The sequence below is a fragment of the Amblyraja radiata genome, chromosome 10 (assembly GCF_010909765.2).
Source record: "Amblyraja radiata isolate CabotCenter1 chromosome 10, sAmbRad1.1.pri, whole genome shotgun sequence".
NCBI lineage: Eukaryota > Metazoa > Chordata > Chondrichthyes > Rajiformes > Rajidae > Amblyraja > Amblyraja radiata.
This window is the reverse complement of record NC_045965.1, coordinates 17,904,510-17,922,762: the sequence shown is the minus strand read 5'-3', so window position 1 is coordinate 17,922,762 and position 18,253 is coordinate 17,904,510. Positions and strand designations below refer to the sequence as shown.

General features: G+C 43.3%; 1 protein-coding gene across 1 annotated transcript; it reads right to left on the bottom strand.

Moving 5' to 3' along the window:
- Nucleotides 1-1,024: 1,024 nt before the first annotated feature.
- Nucleotides 1,025-4,481, bottom strand: pdc (phosducin). Its single transcript, XM_033029134.1, has 2 exons — nt 4,176-4,481; nt 1,025-1,831 (listed from the first exon to the last, which is right to left on the bottom strand). Exons 1-2 carry the CDS (start codon nt 4,479-4,481, stop codon nt 1,304-1,306), a joined length of 834 nt encoding a protein of 277 aa, XP_032885025.1. The 3' UTR covers nt 1,025-1,303.
- Between the last annotated feature and the right edge of the window lie 13,772 nt (nt 4,482-18,253).

The window sequence follows — 18,253 nt, the reverse complement described above, 5'->3', positions numbered from 1 at the left end:
ATTTTCACTGATGAGACCAAGGGCAAGGAGTGTCTTGGACAGTGGTGCAGATTGAAGGCTAAGGGATTGACAACTCAGGATTGCAATTTCTGATGATTTATTTCCATTCAAGTCAGTGGAATTAAATATCAGCTTCTTGTGCAGCTGAAACAATAATAACAACTTTATGCAATTGACAAAGACAGATTTCTACCCCCAAGAGTTTAAACTTGAGGTTTTCTGTCTCGTTCACAGATTCCTGAAGCTTTTTTGACAGATTTGAGAAATCTAAATCCTTTGGGAATTTTCCACAGCAGCGTATATGCCATCAAAACAGTACAAACAAGTAGTGTTACAATGTGCCCAAGCATTGTTACACAGAACATAAAATACCTTTGGTCTTATCTACTTGCACAGGGTGTTTAACTAGTTTAAAGATATAATTCTCAGAAGACTCATAATGGCCAAGCCAGAGAGAGAGCATTTGCACTCAATTTTACATCTTAAAGATTTACTTTGGATAACCAAAGTTTTATAGTTTAAGCTTCCCCATTAAAGGATATGGGAAGAGAGTGGGAAAGGTTTATTGGAATAGATGGCCTGCCATGATTGTACTGAGTGGCAGAACAGGCTCAGAGGACTAAACAAGTCCTATTTTCAATGTTTCTACTTTCTAGAATCTACACAGAAAGCGGGGGAAGGCTCACACAAGTTCAATTAGATGGTCTGTTTTGTAGTGTAACCATTGCCTTTTGGCTGGAACAAATCTTTGCTGTCTTTGCATACCTGAACATAAGCAAAATCTAGAATATTTTCATCAATGTTGTGAATGTTGTGTGGAATAACAATACATAACACTAGGCGATAGAAACTAATTTAATTTTCTCATTTAACTATTGATGAATAATGAAGTAGAAAGGAAAAGGGAAGCGCGCACATGGGCACAATCTCAAAATAAGCCATTGACAAAATTGAGATTACGTCATTTTCTCCCAGAGTTCTGAATTTTCTACTCCAGAAAACATAGCGTATTGAGTCATGCATATTTAAAGCTGGGGAAATTAGATCTTTGGATTACAGGGTGAATAGTGAGAAGAGGTAGGGATAAACTCTGGTAATATTATTGTACATTCGATCAAGCTCGAGTAACTCTGATCTGTGGCTTCTTCTAACTAGTTAGTATACAAACTTGCTAATCCATGTATGGAAATGAATGAGTCATCGAGGCAAAGGAATATCGTGTGTAGCCAAGTGTGCATTAGGATCTTTTTTAACTTCTATGTGCCTGAAACTGATCTGAGTTGGGGCCCTCTTGTACTAGTATTTATTCGATATCTACATCACTACCATCACTGGCATTTTCACAAGCGCTAAACTCTTTTCCTGGCAAAAGACCATATTCATTTAGAAAGGTTTCAACATCCACCGCAAAGAATTCTTCACCTAGCTGTTCAGTGATGTGAAGAAAGTTGCCAATTAGCTCTGCTGCCTTATATACCAGTAATGCTGGTAGAATATGGTCAGAGAAGCGGTCACGAGCTCCAGTGTTGGAGGCCTTTATTTTACAGAATTTAACCGTGGGATATTCCAAAGCAAGGCATGTTAAGCAATTGATCAAGGACTCGCATCCCTTGACTCCATCTTCATAAACGTTTACCATCACCATAGTGTTTTTCAGTTCTTTTTCAATCACTTCCAAAAATTGCTCCCCATTCTCAAGCTCGTAGAAAATCCCAAACTGAGGGCCAACGTTGACCTGATCGTACATCTCCAGCATGCTTTGCTTGCGGTACTTACGAAGGCAAGTCTTATCATCCACATCCTGAATCATTTCATATTCCTGGACACTCATCTGTTTTGCGGGGATAAAGAAAAAGCTTTGCCACAGAATGTTTATCATGAAGTCATCATTTATTCTAAATTGCCTAAACCATCCGTGCCATTTAATCTAAATGCTTTAGTGTTGGCTTGCTCACTGTTGAGTTTGAAATTATTTATTGCATAAAATGTCTGCCTCACCTTTGATGTCAAAATACTTGTCTTTTTCAATTCACGATTCTGTTAATTCCCTAAATTATAATTTCTTATATTGCCTTAAATGACAAATAATTTGCTTGTTTTTGGTACTTCTCTTGAATGCCCTTTTCAAGATACCCTGCACTTTGTTTTTAAAAAATGCCAATTTGATGATTTTTTTTTTTTTTTGAAATTAGATTAGATTGATGTTCAGAGGGACCTAGTTATCCCCAAGTATGAATCATAGAAAATTAAGAATAAGGTTAAGTGAGCCACGTGGCGGAGGCCGCGGCAGCAGTGCCCGCCCTGAAAGTCCATCGGTCAGCGGGACCTCTCCTGAAGGCTTGATGTTCAGCATACCCAGGGGCCCGCCTGAAGGGTCGGGGGGACCGGTAACCCGCCTGAAGGCTCGTCGGTCAGCTAGATCTGGAAGCCCTCTGGAGCCGGTCCAAAAACTCATCGGTCGACGGGACTGTAAACCTGCCCGATTGGCTCATCGGGTGGCGTAACCGAGAGTGAGCTGGAGACTCGGTTGCTTGGAGTGGGCTGGTAGGAGGGCGAGCTGGGGTAAGGCTTTATGAATGGGGATAGCACCTTCAAAGAAGACTGCAGGAGATGCGCCTGGGATACGAAGATGGCCAAACAAATGAGTGGAGAGGGACGTTGGTTCACGGGAACTGCTCCAGTACATCGAGCGCTTGGGTCGAACCTACTTTGGACTTTGAATTATGGCTCCAAACATGGCTATGCCTGGATGGATAATAAATGCAAAATCAATTTCACTGTTCAGTTGCATATGTGACAAAATGCTATTGAACTATTGGTAGAATATGTATGTGGGCCTTTACTATAAGAACATTTTAGCATGAGTAAATGTCTTACATCAATTATGTTGGTCATTGATTGGAATATTGTACATTAGCTTGATTTCTCGAAGAATATACTTTTAAAAAGAGAGCATTATTCTCCAGAACAAATCCATGTTCTGAAGGCGAGGTTGCGCAGAGTGGACCTACGCTCCTTTTAGTTTATGAGAATGAGACATGATCTCATTAAATAATGCAAAGTTCCTGCGGAGAGGAGAGGGTAGATGTGAGGTTGATGTTTCCTCCAGCAAAATTGTATGGAACAAGAGCCAATTTGGGGCAGAGTTGAGAAGAAATTTCTTCTCCTAGAAAAGAGTGAATCTTCGGAATTCACTACTCTCAAAAGTGCCGCGGCTCAGTCGCTGAACCTATTTAGAGCAGAGGTCAATAGATTATTGGTTATTAAAGGAATCGGAGTTATTACAGGAAGGTGCTGTTGCGCTCTGACATGATCTTGTTGCAGTGTTTCCACTTTGAAGGAAATTACCTGAAATTCAGCTACATTAGTTCTTTACATCTCTTACTATTTCTTCTAATGATTTCAACTTCATCCTAATCTTCAACCTTACTATGCTGTATGGTTTTAATTCTGTCTATTTTAATATACTGCCTGTTATAGTATTCAGAAATGATTCTTTTGTTGGACCGTTCTTGCTGAGTAAGAGACCAAAAAAGTTAGTGTTTCTCCTTATGTTATTTCTATGGGGAAACTTAATCTCATGATAACCCTATACCTGCTGCTCTGTATTTCCATATTTGCTTAAGATTTAATTAAGAAACTGTTTCAGCCCATCGAGTCCACATTGGCTCCCAGGCCAATTCTACTCCCTTGGCCAATGTACATTCCCACCAACTCTTCCATATTCTACCACTCATCTACGCATTACATGTCATTTACAATGGCCAATTAACCTGCATGTCCTTGAGATGAGGAAGTAAATTAGAGCACCGGAGGAATACTCAGCATCAAAGCAAGGACATGCATGGCCCTTGGGGTTGGGATAGAACTCTGGTCAGAGATGGGGTTGCCACCATATTTATTCTTCCAATACCCGCCCACTTGCATTATACCTCTTAAGATGATGGTTCCTTCATGTAGAATCAATGTAGATTCCTTTTTTTTCTCATTGCCATTTTGTTGCAATTGATATTGGTTTTCTCTCTCTCCCCATCCCTGCCTCCCTCCACTTTCTCTTCTCAATGTGTTGCATTCTGCAGTTTTTTTGCTAAACGTGTTTTCTATTTGTACAAATCATTACCTCTAGCTTATCTTTTTTTCTCTGAACAGTCAATTACTTTCTTATTTTGGCTCACCTTTCGACTGAATTTCTTTCGAGTGTCTTTGTCCTCGCTAGAAGAATGATATGCTGATGCCATTTGGCTCAGGAGTTCTGAAGAGGTTTCATTATCTTTGCTCTCCAGTTTAAACTTTCTCCAGTCATTAATCACTCCTTTTGGACCTAGAAATGTAAACGTTTTAACGCTGCTCCTTCCAGCCACAATAACATTGCTCCACCATAGAATTACATCCAATTTTATTGCACAGAAACAAGACATTTGACCCAGCACCGATGATGTGACAATGGTGCAACAGCGAATGAAGCTGCCACTCATCTCCATGGACCCTGGGTAATATCTATGCTTCATTGGCTATTGTAAATCACCTCTCAAAAATATGTGTGGCAGGAGAATTAGGATGGGGGAAGGAGTTGATGGGTGTGTAAGAGAAGTTTACAAAGGAATGGGACTGATAAGAATGCTTACATCAACATACTCACCAACTTGAATCTCCAATATGCACAGACTTTTATTGTAGATGCTAGAGATCTGATTTAAAAGGGATTTGGATATTAAATATCTCTGTTCATTCAGGAATTTAAGCGTTGAGAACAGATAGGGAGAATAAAACAAGGATAGAGAGCCAGGGAATTGTTGATTAAATTGAATAGTATAGAAACTACATCGATTAGTATCTTCTTATGAGCATTTTGAGCATAAATGGAAGTTTAGCAGAGTTAGTTTGGGTGAGTGAACATTTTCAGGTGTAAATGCTCCAATAAGAAATTGGTTCAAGCTCTTCTGTTGATGATTCATTTCAGCACAACTGTTGTTTTGCCATTACGCCCGAAAACTGACAAAGTAATGGAAACTATAATCAGTAGTGCTTTCTTCATTGTTCACAGTATTTTGGTTTGAATTACATTAGGTCATAAGTGTTAAGAGCAGAATTAGGCTATTCAATCATGGGTGATCTATCTCTTGCTTCTAACCCCATTCTCCTACCTTCGCCCCATAAGTTTAAGTTTTATTTGTATAGGGACAGTGCATATTAATAAACATTTACATGTAATACGCAAGATTGTAGCCAGTAGCTAATTTCCATCTTTAGTCCCTCTGGTAAACAAGGTAAACACATCACAACACAATCAATCAATAAGAAAAGAGACAAAACAAAAGACAAAAACAAAACAAAACAAACAATATGGTTTAGCCTGCAGTCATAACATAGAATAAATAACAAACACTCAACACAGTTTAAAGTCACTGTCCCTTCCCTCCTTGCTCTCCCCCTGCGCCGAGGCAATCCAAGCCTCCGACGCCGCGACCCCGCCGGGTGATGGCAGGTAAGTCCCGCGGCTGAATCCGAGCTCCGCAAACGGGCCGGTTTAAACTCTGCGGCCCGGGCCGGTCGAAGCTGCCGAAGCTGCCGTCCTCCAGTCCAGCGGACGCAGCTGTAGTTGCGGGAGCTCCGGAAAACAGAACTCGAGCTCCTGATGATGTCGTCCACTGGCCCGCGACCGAGCCTCCGAGGCTCCAAAGTCGGGTCGGAAGCTGTGTCGCACCGCAACCACAGCCCCGAAGTCGGCCAGGCTCGCGCCAGTAAGTCCTGGCTCTGCCTCCACGGCCTCGAGGTCGGTCGCAGTTGGAGGCCGCCAGCTCCGCGATAGGCCTCAGCGCAGACGGAGACGGGGATACGGCAGGAAAGGTCGCATCCCGCCGAAGGAAGAGTCAAAAAACATGTTACACCCACCCCCCCACACATACACAGCTAAATAAACCGAAATAAACTAAAAACAGGACAAAAGAAAACAAAAAACAGAAAAGACAAACGGACTGCAGGCGAGCCGCAGCTGCAAGGCAGCGCCGCCACTTCCACACGTGTTTCCATAACTCCTTACACCCGTATTAATCAAGAATCTATCTCTGCCTTAAAAATATCCATTGACTTAGCCTCCACAGCCTTCCGTGGCAAAGAATTCCACAGATTCACCACCCTTAGATTCACATCTGACTGATATCGGTTCTCCTGATCATCTTGTAGCTCACGATTATGTGGGGCCAATTGTGGCACAGGACTTGATCAGGGATGATGCTCAAACACACAAAGCACTGTGTCCCTCCCCCACTGTCACACCATGGCAACCTTCAGCAGATGATCTGTGGGTGTAGTAGGAAAGGTTCTGTTAATCGTCCAAATGAACAGCGCAGCAAAAAGGGTGCCAGCTACAAGCAGCCTCAGATAGGAACACCATAGCTCTATGTCTCATACATGTGCGATACTCCAAAAGAAAGTGAACTCCAATTTACGTACAAGAATATCCGGGTGCAATTAACTAGAAATGATCTGATTATTGGGACATTAATTATTCAAATATATACTGCGATTATTTTACAGGCATCTTCCATGTTCCATGAAGACACAGACTGGCTGGTGCAAAAGACAAATCAAAAGACAACTCTCAAAATTGTGAAGTGTTCAATTTCATTTGCAACGATAAGGAAAGGCATTGTAATGTAATTTAGAGATCTAAATTCTAAATGGGATGCAGGAAAAGATAGATCACATTATGGAATCTATCTATACATCTATCTATCTATCTATCTATGCATAACTAAAACTCTGATCTTGTACTCCGGTTTGCGGGATTTGTCTATTTGCGCAAACACGGTACGCGATAGCGCTATGATTTTTTGCCAGGTTACTCACCGTTCTCATGTGCTGCGAGTGCAACAAGCTTTGTTCCAGTCGGTGGTATATTGTAAAAGTTATCGAGGTTTTAAAAAAATCTCTAAAACGGTGCGTGCGCAGATTCCTTCAGTCAGCGCCATGCAGATTGGTCTCCACCTGTCAGTCAATGCCACGGCCAGGATGGCGATGCCCCTTCCTGCCCCACTGGCGGCGGCCTGTCCCGCCTCACTCACAAACTCCTCTCTCCCCTCCTCACAGTAACTTGTCTATCGTTTCCCCCGCCACCAGCAGCGGCTGCGGTGGTGGGGGGGGGGGGGGGGGGGGGAGTTCAGTGGAGGCCCTGGTCCCATCTCTCCCTCATCACTTACCCCTCTTCCCCGCCCACTGTCTGCGGCAATGGCGCTCCCATCTACCCGTCTTCCCGGGTTCATCTCTGCCGCCGCCGTTGCAGTAACTCACCTTCATGGCATTCTCGGAGGAGATCTCCCCCAGCTCATCGAAACTCGTGGTGCCCACTGTGACGAACACAACTCCATCTACCCTCCCCCACCCTCCCCGCGAGGCCCGGCAGCGGGTGGTCGGACGGGCCGAGGGAGAGTCGGGTTGCTGAGCAGTTTGCACGTAGTTTGAGTAACGCACACACGCACGATGCAAACTGGTCCAATCGTCAAATCAACTGGATCTATAGCTAACAATGAATGACCTGTGGAGGAAGGAACTGCAGATGCTGCTTATTATGGATAGAGGGAGGGAGGGAGTGGTGAGGGACAGATTTGGGGGGGGGGGGGGGATTGAGGGAGAGTAAGGGGTGGAGAGGGGGAAAGTGGAGGAGGCGGAGGGAGGAGTGGGGAATAGAGGGCGGAGGGCAGTGGCGGGGGGGGGGGGGGCTAGGGGGAGGTGAGAAGTGGGGGATAAAGGATAGGAGGGGGGAAGGGAGGGGAGAGGAGTTATGGAGGGAGGGAGTGAATGAGGGAAGGGGAAAGGAGAGTGAGGGATGGATTGGTGGAGGGGAGGAGCAGTGGGGAAAGAAGAGGGGTGGGAGTGCTGGGGAATGAGGGGACATGAGCCGTGCCTGCGCAGTTGGGGGCTATGCGTGAATATTACATTGGGGGAACGGATGAGTGGTGGAGTATTGCGTTGGGGACCAGGCCTCCCGTGTGACTAGTAAAGTAGTCTAGTCAATTATTAAATATTGCAAGGCAGTTTGATAGAGCTTTTGTCAAAAGAGTATATTGGACTTAAACCCAAGAGTACAAGAATACATAAGCTCTGGGCACCATACATTAGGCCTTGGAGTTATTCCAGGGATGAGGGATTTTGGTTATTTGGTTAAAGGAATGCTCACAATGGTTTAACTTTGGATTTGAACTTCCCGCCCATGTACATGACCCCGGTGATACAATTTATGTAAATAACTCTGGGTAGCTCGACATAATTCATAATGACTGTGAAGCACTGAGTGGTACATCCCTCATGCATACTGTGTCTTTATTAGATTACCAGTGTTGGATGTTGCTAATTCAACGTTCCCTTCTTTCTCATCTTCATCCCAGTTTTGTTCACGGTTCATTCTAGGACAGGTATGCAATGGAACGGTGTCTGAAAATCTGTCAATTGCAACACAAAAGCAAGGTTTATTTTTTTTTAAACAATAATATGTATCTATTAAATTATTGTTGTGCCATGTTTCATCAAAAATGCTGTAACTTAAGACTTGTTTGAAACTTTCAAAATAAGATTTTATAAGAAAGTATTTCAGAGATGGATGGGACCTGCTAATGGTTTGGTGTAGGAGTTGCAGTTCACGGCTTTCAGGTCTTCCCTGCTTGAACTACTTTCTCAACACGTTCTATTTTTGGCCAGGTCTGAGAGGGAGTAGTGTCAGTAAGCTGGAAGAGATGGGAAAAATGACAGGATAAGCTTTCTACTGCAGCCTGGTACGATCAAGGTCAGAAGGCTGGAGGCTAGTTTAGACTAAATTACTAGGATATTTTATGCTGTATCACGTACCAGCACCTGGTTCTCCCCTCATCCCCTTTGACCAACCACCTTTCTTCTCCACTCCTAGTCCTTGACCTGAAGCAACTTCCCTTCCCTCCATAGATGTTGCCTGACCCACTGAGTCCCTCCAGCACCTTATGTTGTGCTCTTGACCTGAAGCATTGACAATTACTTTCCATCTGCAGATATTGCTTGACCTGCTGAGTTCCTCCAGCAGTTTGATTTTCACTCCACAATCACATCTGCCATCTCTTAGTGCCTCCAATGAGGAAAATGGAATGTGGCTGCCCTCTTGTGGTTACTGATACGTATAACAAGTATTTAATATTAAGACACAAAGTGCCGGAGTAACTCAACGGGTCAGGCCGTATCGCGGAAAACATGAGTAAGTGACATTTCGGGTTGGGACCCTTTAGAATGATTGTGAGCGGGGTTGAAAGCTGGAAGAGAGGAGGGGAAAGACAAAGCCTGGAGAGTGATAGGTATGTAGAATGGTCCTAACCCGAAACATTACCTATCCATGTTCTCCTGAGATGCTGCCTGACCCACTGAGCTACTCCTGCTCTTGTGTCTTCTTCAATGATACGTGCATTAAGGCGAGGGAGGTTTTTGATGAGCAGATGGGTGGATAAAGTGCAGAGATGAAAAGGTGGAGGAAATAAAATGTTTTTGAATTGAATTACCTGAAATTGGAGAATTCAATGTTCATATCTTTAGGGTTGTAAGCTACCCAAGTGGACTATGAGTTGTTTTTCCTACAGTTTACATGTAGCCTCACTCTGGCAGTGGAGGAGGCCCAGGACAGAAAGGTCATTGTGGGAATGATAAGGAGAGTTAATATGGTTTGCAACTTGGAGATCCAGCAAGCATTTAATATATGCTGTATTCACAATGTGTACAATTACAGACTTCCCACAGGGAAACGGCATTCAGGCCAAATGGACTGTTGCAGCAATAAAGCTTCATGTCTGCTTTCTCCAACTGTAATCAAACAGCATCAACTTGCTCTCTCCTCAAGTCTCTCCTCAAATACATGCATGCTATTCATCTCTGAATAGGAGCTGGTTCCATATTCTCTCTACAGGTTAAGAAGTAGCTTCTGAATTACCCACTTGATTTATTAAAGGTGATGTTTTATTTAGGATTCACATATTTAAATTGTGCTCCATGTGGAAACATGCTCTCTGCCCCTATCCTATCAAACCTCTTCACAATTTTAAAGACCTTCCAGGAATTCCAGCCATTGAAGCTGATATACATATATCGGAGATTAACCATTCAGGAGTATCCATTGAGCATTTTCTTTATTGGCAAAGATTCCTTCTTACTGAGAAGATGATCACAGCCTTTTTGGGTACCACCATTAGTAAGTGGACTATAATTCCAGGATTGCTAAGGAGTTTAAGATTGAGCTTTGCTCTTCCTGCAGCTACTTTTAATGCAATGTATATGCTGGGGTTTATTCCTTCACCCTCTATTTAAAAGTGATTTATTTATTTTGCATTTAATGTTGGGATAATTATCTTGACAGTGTCAGCATGGAAGATGCATCATAACTGAGATGGCACTGGTACAAAATCATTACTAATTTGAAAGTCAATCTAAGTAACATCCCAAGGTAGTTTAGAACTTATTATTGGGTTAAAGGGACCATATAAATGTGAGTTATTTTGCACTGAATACCCATTACATCAGTAGGTGCCTGCTGAATCTCGCACAATTAGGACAGATTATTTAACACTATTAAATCAACAGGAGATAAGCTGGAAAACCATCTATGACGTCAGGAGCTTCATTCAGGTCAGTGCATCCAGTTATCCCGGTATTATGTTAAATGCGCTTATTCTTGTCATCAATGCTGGCAAGAAGTAGGCCAGTCCAAATTATTTTTAGATTCTAAATCTTGTTAGGTTTCTGCGCCTTCTGGCGTGAGCTCTAAACCTTCCACTGAATGTCTTGAATACCAACAGCATCTGACCATCATGCCATCTGAAGTATTGGTTACCTTACACAGTGACCTTACATTTATGCTGTCGGGTAGCGTGGTGAGCTGACCAAATATATTTAGTGCACATAATTCACAGATCATCCAAGTAATCATTTGCAATGCCAGCACATAGCAAGATCATCATCTCTACCAGTTTGAATTAAAAGCCGTGCCACTACTTTTAATTTGCCTCATAGGTTTTGGCACTAATTAATGTAGCACATCACTTCCAGTCTCATCACGGGGCAGACAGACATATAGCGCAGTTTGGTTGAAAGTACAACATGCCCTGTAACTAGCCTGGCATGTTTATGAAAACGTGTGGAGATTATTAGAGGTTGCTCGTACATGGATTGCTGTATTTCTAATGACTGAGACTGACTATCACTTTTTGACAATTAAGTCTATTAAAGAAGGGAGCTCAATTTGAATGACCAGCAATGGTATGCGTTTTGCCTTGCTATTATTTATATGCCAAGTATCAGGGGTTACAGGGAGAAGGCAGGAGAATGGAGTTGAGAGGGAAAGATAGATCAGCCATGATTGAATGGCGGAGTAGACGATGGGCCGAATAGCATGATACTGCTTCTAGAACTGATCTTATGAAGTAGCATTGTCACAAGACACAAACTGCATATGCTGGAAACTTGAGCAAAACTCAATGTGCGGGAGGAACGCAGCAGGTCAGGCAGCATTTGTGGAGGGATGGAAAGACGTTGCTTTGGGTCGAGACTCTTCAGATTGATGGGAGGTGTGGCGGGGAAAAGCTGGAAGAGGTCTGGGTGCTGCAAAGCCTAGCAAGTGATACATGAATGGAGTGAAAGGGTGGTTTGATTGGCAGATGGGCAATTTTTAAGTTACTTGAAACCAGAAAGAAACGGGAAAATGTGATGGTTCCAGGAGTGGATGGCAGTAGGCAGGTGATTCATTATCAAAGGGAAGAGTGAATGTAACCAACCCGGCAGTGCAGGATGTGTGAGAAGCCCATCCAGGGGCCAAAGAAGACAACAAGGTCATTGTGGCCAGATATTGTGGAAGCTTGAAAGAGGTAAAAATATTCAGGGAGATGAGGAGACAAAGCTGAAGATTTTGTTCTAGCAATATTAAATATTAAAGGTAGACACAACATGCTGGAGTAGCTCAGCTGGACAGGCAGCATCTATGGAGAGAAGGAATGGGTGACATTTCGGGTTGAGACCCTTCTTCAGACTGATGATCATCAATTTTAAATATCAAAAGCATTTCTTATCCACCATTTGAGAGCAGGGAGAGAGTAGGCAATAAGATAAGACCCAGGGGATATGCAAGGGTGGAGTGGGTATCTTTAGAGGGTATAATATTTATAATGGCTGGTGATGACTTTTTGCATTCCTGGGTCACATTGGAGGTAAATGCACTACATAGGAGCTACTGAAATCTCTGGAAAAATATATTACATTATTGTTTATTTTGGATAACATGTTGAATTTCTATTTCAAACTTTTAATTGAAACTAGTGAGATCTGTAGGATATATAAAAATGGTCCACTACCACAAAACATTAACCCAAGTCTGGCGTTGTACATCACTGACAAATCGATGGCAAGATACTACTTTATGCGTAGACACAAAATGCCGGAGGACAACTCAGCGGCTCAGGCAGCATCTCTGGTGAAAAGGAATAGATGACGTTTTGGGTCAAGACCCTTCTTGAAAGTCTGAGTGAAGGGCAATGCAGGCAAGATTAGAGAGCTTTGGTTGGCAAGGGATAATGAGAGTCTGCTCAGATAAAAGGATGAGTATATGTCAGGTATAGTCAGCTGGAATCAAGTAAGTTCCTTGTGGTGTACAAGGAATGTAGGAGTACAAATAAGGAAATTAGGAAAACGAAAAGGGATCAGGAGTTATCCGTGGCAGATCCCTCTCCCCTCCGCCCTTCTCCCTCCTTCCTTCCCTCTCTAAAGAAGGAGGGAGAGGGAGGGAGGTAGGGAGAGGGAGATCTAAAGGGTAACTGGTTTTGGTCTCCAATCATCTCACAAAGGGCAGCCAACAGTGGTGAGGCAGAAGGGAGAACTCTCTCTCCCCCTTTCTCTCTCTCTCCCTCTCTCCCCCCCCCCCCTCTCTCTCCCCCTTCTCTCTCCCCCTTCCTCTCTCTCTCCTCTCCAATTTCCCCTCTCTCTCTCCCTTTCTCTCCCCCTTCCTCTCACTGCTCTCTCAAATTATCTCTCTCTCTCTCCCTCCCTCCCCCCCCCCCCCCACTCCTCCCAGCCACGTTTATATCTACAGTTAACTCCACGACTGTGTGTGTGAGAGCCGAGCAGTGTTTCTCATTCTGACTGCTCCGTCAGCTGCTCGTATTTACAGTAATCGTGTCAAATTCTTAACTGAAAACTTTTACCTGGACCTCACTTCTTACAAAGTTTTTTTGCAGAGGTGACCAAAAAATTGACAAGGGCAGGATGGTAGATTGGTATTAGTATTGGTTTATTATTGTCATGTTTACCAAGGTACAGCAAATACATGTGTGTGCTATCTAGTCCAATCTTCCTGTACACAAGTACAATCAAACCACAGGCAAGTACTACAGGTAATGCAAAGGGGAGAATACCAGAATACAGAATATGGTGTTACAGTGATGCAGTGTTTCAGTTACAGAGAAAGCAGAGATGTAAAAATAATGTGCAAGGTTTGTAGGTTGGCTTCTCCACATCATCTCCAGCCTCGGTTACTATCTCCACCCTTTTCTTCCGCAACGACCAATTAGCCCCTTCTCAGTCCTCCTATCACTTGCCAGCTCTTGCCCCACCCTTTCCCCTCTCATCTCAGTTTTCTCACCTCTACTCCAATCCTGAAGAAGGGTTCATATGCAAAATGTTTGTCCATTTCCCTCTACAGATGCTGCCTGACCTACTGAGTTCCTCCTGCAGTTTGTCTTTTGCTCCAGATTCCAGCACCTGCAGCTTCTTGGGTCTCCAGAATTAGCATATGTTCGGGTACAATGACTTATTTAAGACTTCGGACTAGGAAGGAAACTGGCTGATACATTTGTGGATGGGTTAAAAGGCACAAATTTACATGTGGTCTTTCACAGGAAATTATTTAATGCTTCATGATAAAAGTTGTTTGGGAATAGAGAGCCAGATGTCATATAGATAAACAGGGCAAAGTGCCCATTAATATATCTTTGTTGGTGTTGATTGAGGAAATCCTTGGATGAGGTAATTGCAGGAAAAAGTGGACTAGGACAGCCAAGTGTGAGTATTGCTCACTTGACTCTGGGTTCCTACCTCTTCCATCGGCCGATGATAAGTAAAGTTTTGAACTGGTTTACCAAACGTATTGTGAGTTGTCTGTTTATTAAGAAGCGAACCTGTTTGATTGTTATAAAAGTAACTTTTTCAATTTAATTATTTGAATTCAAGATTCCAAGCTGCCACAGTGGGTTGCTGTATCTAGCTCTAGCTACTCATTCAGTAATTTAACCTAAGGTAGACAAAAATGCTGAAGAAACTCGGCGGATGAGGCAGCATCTATGGAGCGAAGGAAATAGGCGACGTTTCGGGTCGAGACCCTACTTCAGACTGATGTGGGGGTGGGGAGGGGGGCGGGAAGTAGAAAGGAAGAGTCGGAGACAGTGGGCTGTGGGTGAACTGGGAAGGGGAGGGGACCTGTACTGTTACTGTACTTCATCTGTAACGGACACCACATCTACTGAAACATGTGGATGAAGATTGAATTCTACATTTATAGGAAAGTGGAGACTTTGAAAAGCTCAAGCTACCTTGGGAGTCAGGGACAAGTATATTATTAGAAACAGGAACGAGGAAATGAACTGATCTAGCAAGGAAACGGTGGAGATGAAGTACCAGGGGTTGAAGTTTGGTGGTCACTTTAGTGTGAGGAGGTGAGAATGATTCTGAAGGGAGAAAGAATGAAGAGTAGACAGACTGGGAAAATCCTTAAATTCCTCATAATTCCTACCCGAGATGAAAAGGAAGTGGCAGTGTTTCAGTTTTTTTATTATCCTTTGTAGGGAGAACGAGATAACAACTCTCACTGATTAGTTTCAAATTTAAGATTATTCCCCTTTGTCCTTATTCAAACTCACCCACCAGGAGAAATAATCATAACAAATTTAATAGTCAGCATTCCTCATTAATTCTCATCACCTTAATTCGAATGCCCTTATACGTTGCCCTGGTGTACACTGATGGCGATGAAGTGGAGATGATTGAAAGCTTCAAGTTCTTAGGAGTAAATATCAACTTGTAAATAACAAATAGCAACTTGTCCTAGACTGGCCATAGTGAAGCAGTGACCAAGAAAGCACACCAATGCCTCTACTTTCTTAGCAGGCTTAGGAAGTTTGGCATATCCCCAAAATCTCTCACCAACTTCTAAAGATGCGCCGTAGAAAGCATTTTATCGAGATGCATCACATCATCGTTTGGGAACAGCTCCAGCCAAGACCACAAGAATTTGGAGAGAATTGTGGGCGCAGCCCAGACCATCACACAAACCAACCTCCCTGCCATCTACTCCATTTATACCTCATGCTGCCTTGGCAAGGCCAGCAGTATAATCAAAGATGAGTCACACCCTGGCCACTCCCTCTTCCCCCCACTCCCATTGGGCAAAACGTATAGAAGTGTGAAAACACACACCTCCAGATTCAAGGACAGTTTCTTCGAGGCTTTTATCAAGGATCTGAAACATCCTGCCACAACTAGAGAGGGGTCATAAACTACTATCTACCTCATTGGTGACCCTTGGACTTTATTTTGATCGGACTTTACTGGCTTTATCTTGCCCTAAACATTATTCCCTTTATCCTGTACCTGTACATTGTGGACAGCTTGATTGTAATCATGTATTGTCTTACTTTTGAATGGATAACACGCAACAAAAAGCTTTTCACTGTACCTCAGTGGACGTGACAATAAACTAAACTAAACGTGCACAAGTCTGGGGATTCTAACTAAATCCACAAAGTCATTCATTTATAATTAATTAATCTGATTGGAGAAGATTGAATTCTGCAAATGAAACTACACCAGTTGACCATATACCTGTCGGATGGAGTGAAGTGTATTTAGGTTGATGGGGTATTAATGGATTTGCAAAATATCCACTTTATCCCTTACTTTGCAAGTGTAAACAAGCTAATACTGTATTCCACTGGCCCCGAGTGTAATGAACCAGATTTGATAAGGAAATTCAAGGTAAAGAAACCATTAGGAGGTAATGACCATAATATGATAAGTTTTAGTCTGCAATTTGAGAGGGAGAAGGTAAAATCAGAAGTATCAGTATTGCAGTTGAACAAAGGGGACTATGGAGGCATGAGGGAGGAGCTGGCCAAAGTTAACTGGAAAGGGACCCTAGAAGGGATGACAGTGGAAGAGCAGTGGCAGGTATTTCTGGGAATAATCCAGAAGATACAGGATCATTTCATTCCAAAGAGGAAGAACGATTCTAATGGGTGTAAGAGGTGACCGTGGCTGACAAGGGAAGTCAAGGACAGTATAAAACTAAAAGAGAAGATGTATAACATAGCAAAGATGAGCGGGAAGCCAGAGGATTGGCAAACTTTTAAAGGACAACAGAAGGAAACTAAAAAGGCAATACGGGGTGAAAAGATGAAGTACGAAGGTAAGCTAGCCAAGAATATAAAGGAGGATACTAAAAGAATCCTTAGGTATGTGAAGAGAAAAAGATTAGTTAAGACAAATGTGGGCCCCTTGTAGACAGAAACAATCACAATCATACTCTATTAACCAAGTACGTTTTGCAACATACGAGGAATTTCATTTGCCAAGTCAGTCATACAAATAAAAAGCAACCAAACACACAAAATACATTTTAACATAAACAGTGATCACAGTGGCTCCTCCACATTCCTCACTGTGATGGAAGGCGAACAAAAAGTTCAGATATCTTCCCTTTTCTCTCCTGCATTCGGGGGCCTCGAGCCCTCTGTGGACAGGATGATATTGACTCCCATAGTCTGCAGCATTTGTGCCCTCCGTATCGAGGCAATCATCTCCTGCATTGAGGGGATATCAGCTCCCCCGTTCCGACGATCGAACCCGGCTTCGGGGCTGGTCGAACCTCTGCGTCGTTGGAGCTCCCGACCAGCCTCTCCCGAGACTGCAAGCTCGCAATGGTAAAGTCCGCAGGACGCAGTTGGAGTGATCCCAGGCAAGGGATCGACTCCGATGTTAAGTCCCCACCCCGCGGTGGGGCTCAAAGTCAGTCCGAAGAGGCCTCCAGCTCCATCGGTGGTAGACCGCAGAGCGACCGGAGATGTGATCCAGGAATAAATCGCATCTCCAACAAGGTAAGAAACTGAAGAAAAGTTTCCCCCGACCCCCTTCCCCTTCCCCCCACTTAAAGCAAACCAGAAAACATTTACACAAACTTTTAAAACACACTAAGAATTGAAAAAAAGATGAAAAAACACAAACATTTGGCGGGGCCGACAATTGTGCAGCGCCCCTGGTGGAATTTATTATGGGGAACAAGAAAATAGCACACGTGTTGAACAGATACTTTGGTTCTGTCTTCTTTAAGGAAGACACAAACAATCCCCCAGAAGTACTAGGGGACCGAGGATCTAGGGCGACGGAGGAACTGAAGGAAATTCACATTAGTCAGGAAATGGTGTTGGGTAGACTGATGAGACTGAAGGCTGATGAATCCCCAGGGCATGATGGTCTGCATCCCAGGGTACTCAAGGAGGTGGCTCTAGAAATCGTGGACGCATTGGGGGATGACAGCTCCCCCGTGCCGTTGATCGTTTTCCAATGGTCTATAGCTTCTGGATCAGTTCCTGTGGATTGGAGGATAGCTAATGTTATCCCACTTTTAAAGAAGGGAGGGAAAGAGAAAACAGGGAAGTATAGACCAGAATGCCATCGGTGGTGGGGAAGATGCTGGAGTCCATTATTAAAGATGTAATAATGGCGCATTTGGATAGCAGTAACAGGATAGGTCCAAGTCAGCATGGATTTATGAAGGGGAAACCTTGCTTGACTAACCTAGAATTTTTTGAGGATGCCACAAGTAAAATGGATAAGGGAGAGCTAGTGGATGTAGTGTATCTGGACTTTTAGAAAGCCTTTGATAAGGTCCCACACAGGAGATTAGTGAGCAAAATTAGAGCACATGGTATTGGGTGTAAATTATTGACATGAATAGGAAATTGGTTGGCAGACAGGAAACAAAGAGTTGGAATTAAAAGGTCCCTTTCAGAATGGCAGGCAATGATGAGGTGCTGGGACCGTAGCTATTTACAATATATATTGATGATTTAGATGAAGGAATTAAAAGTAACATTAGCACATTTTCAGATGACACAAAGCTGGATGGCAGTGTGAACTGTGAAGAGATGCTATGAGGATGCAGGGTGACTTGGATAGGTTGGGTGAGTGGGCAGATGCATGGCAGATGGAT

What these genes read in the sequence shown, in the direction of transcription:
- pdc (XM_033029134.1), bottom strand. Translation starts at nt 4,481, where the DNA reads ATGGAGATGAGTGGCAGCTTCATTCGCTGTTGCACCATTGTCACATCA. An exon ending in GAAAGAAATTCAGTCGAAAG is followed by an intron (nt 1,832 to 4,175) that starts GTGAGCCAAAAT and finishes CCCGCAAAACAG; the next exon opens with ATGAGTGTCCAGGAATATGA.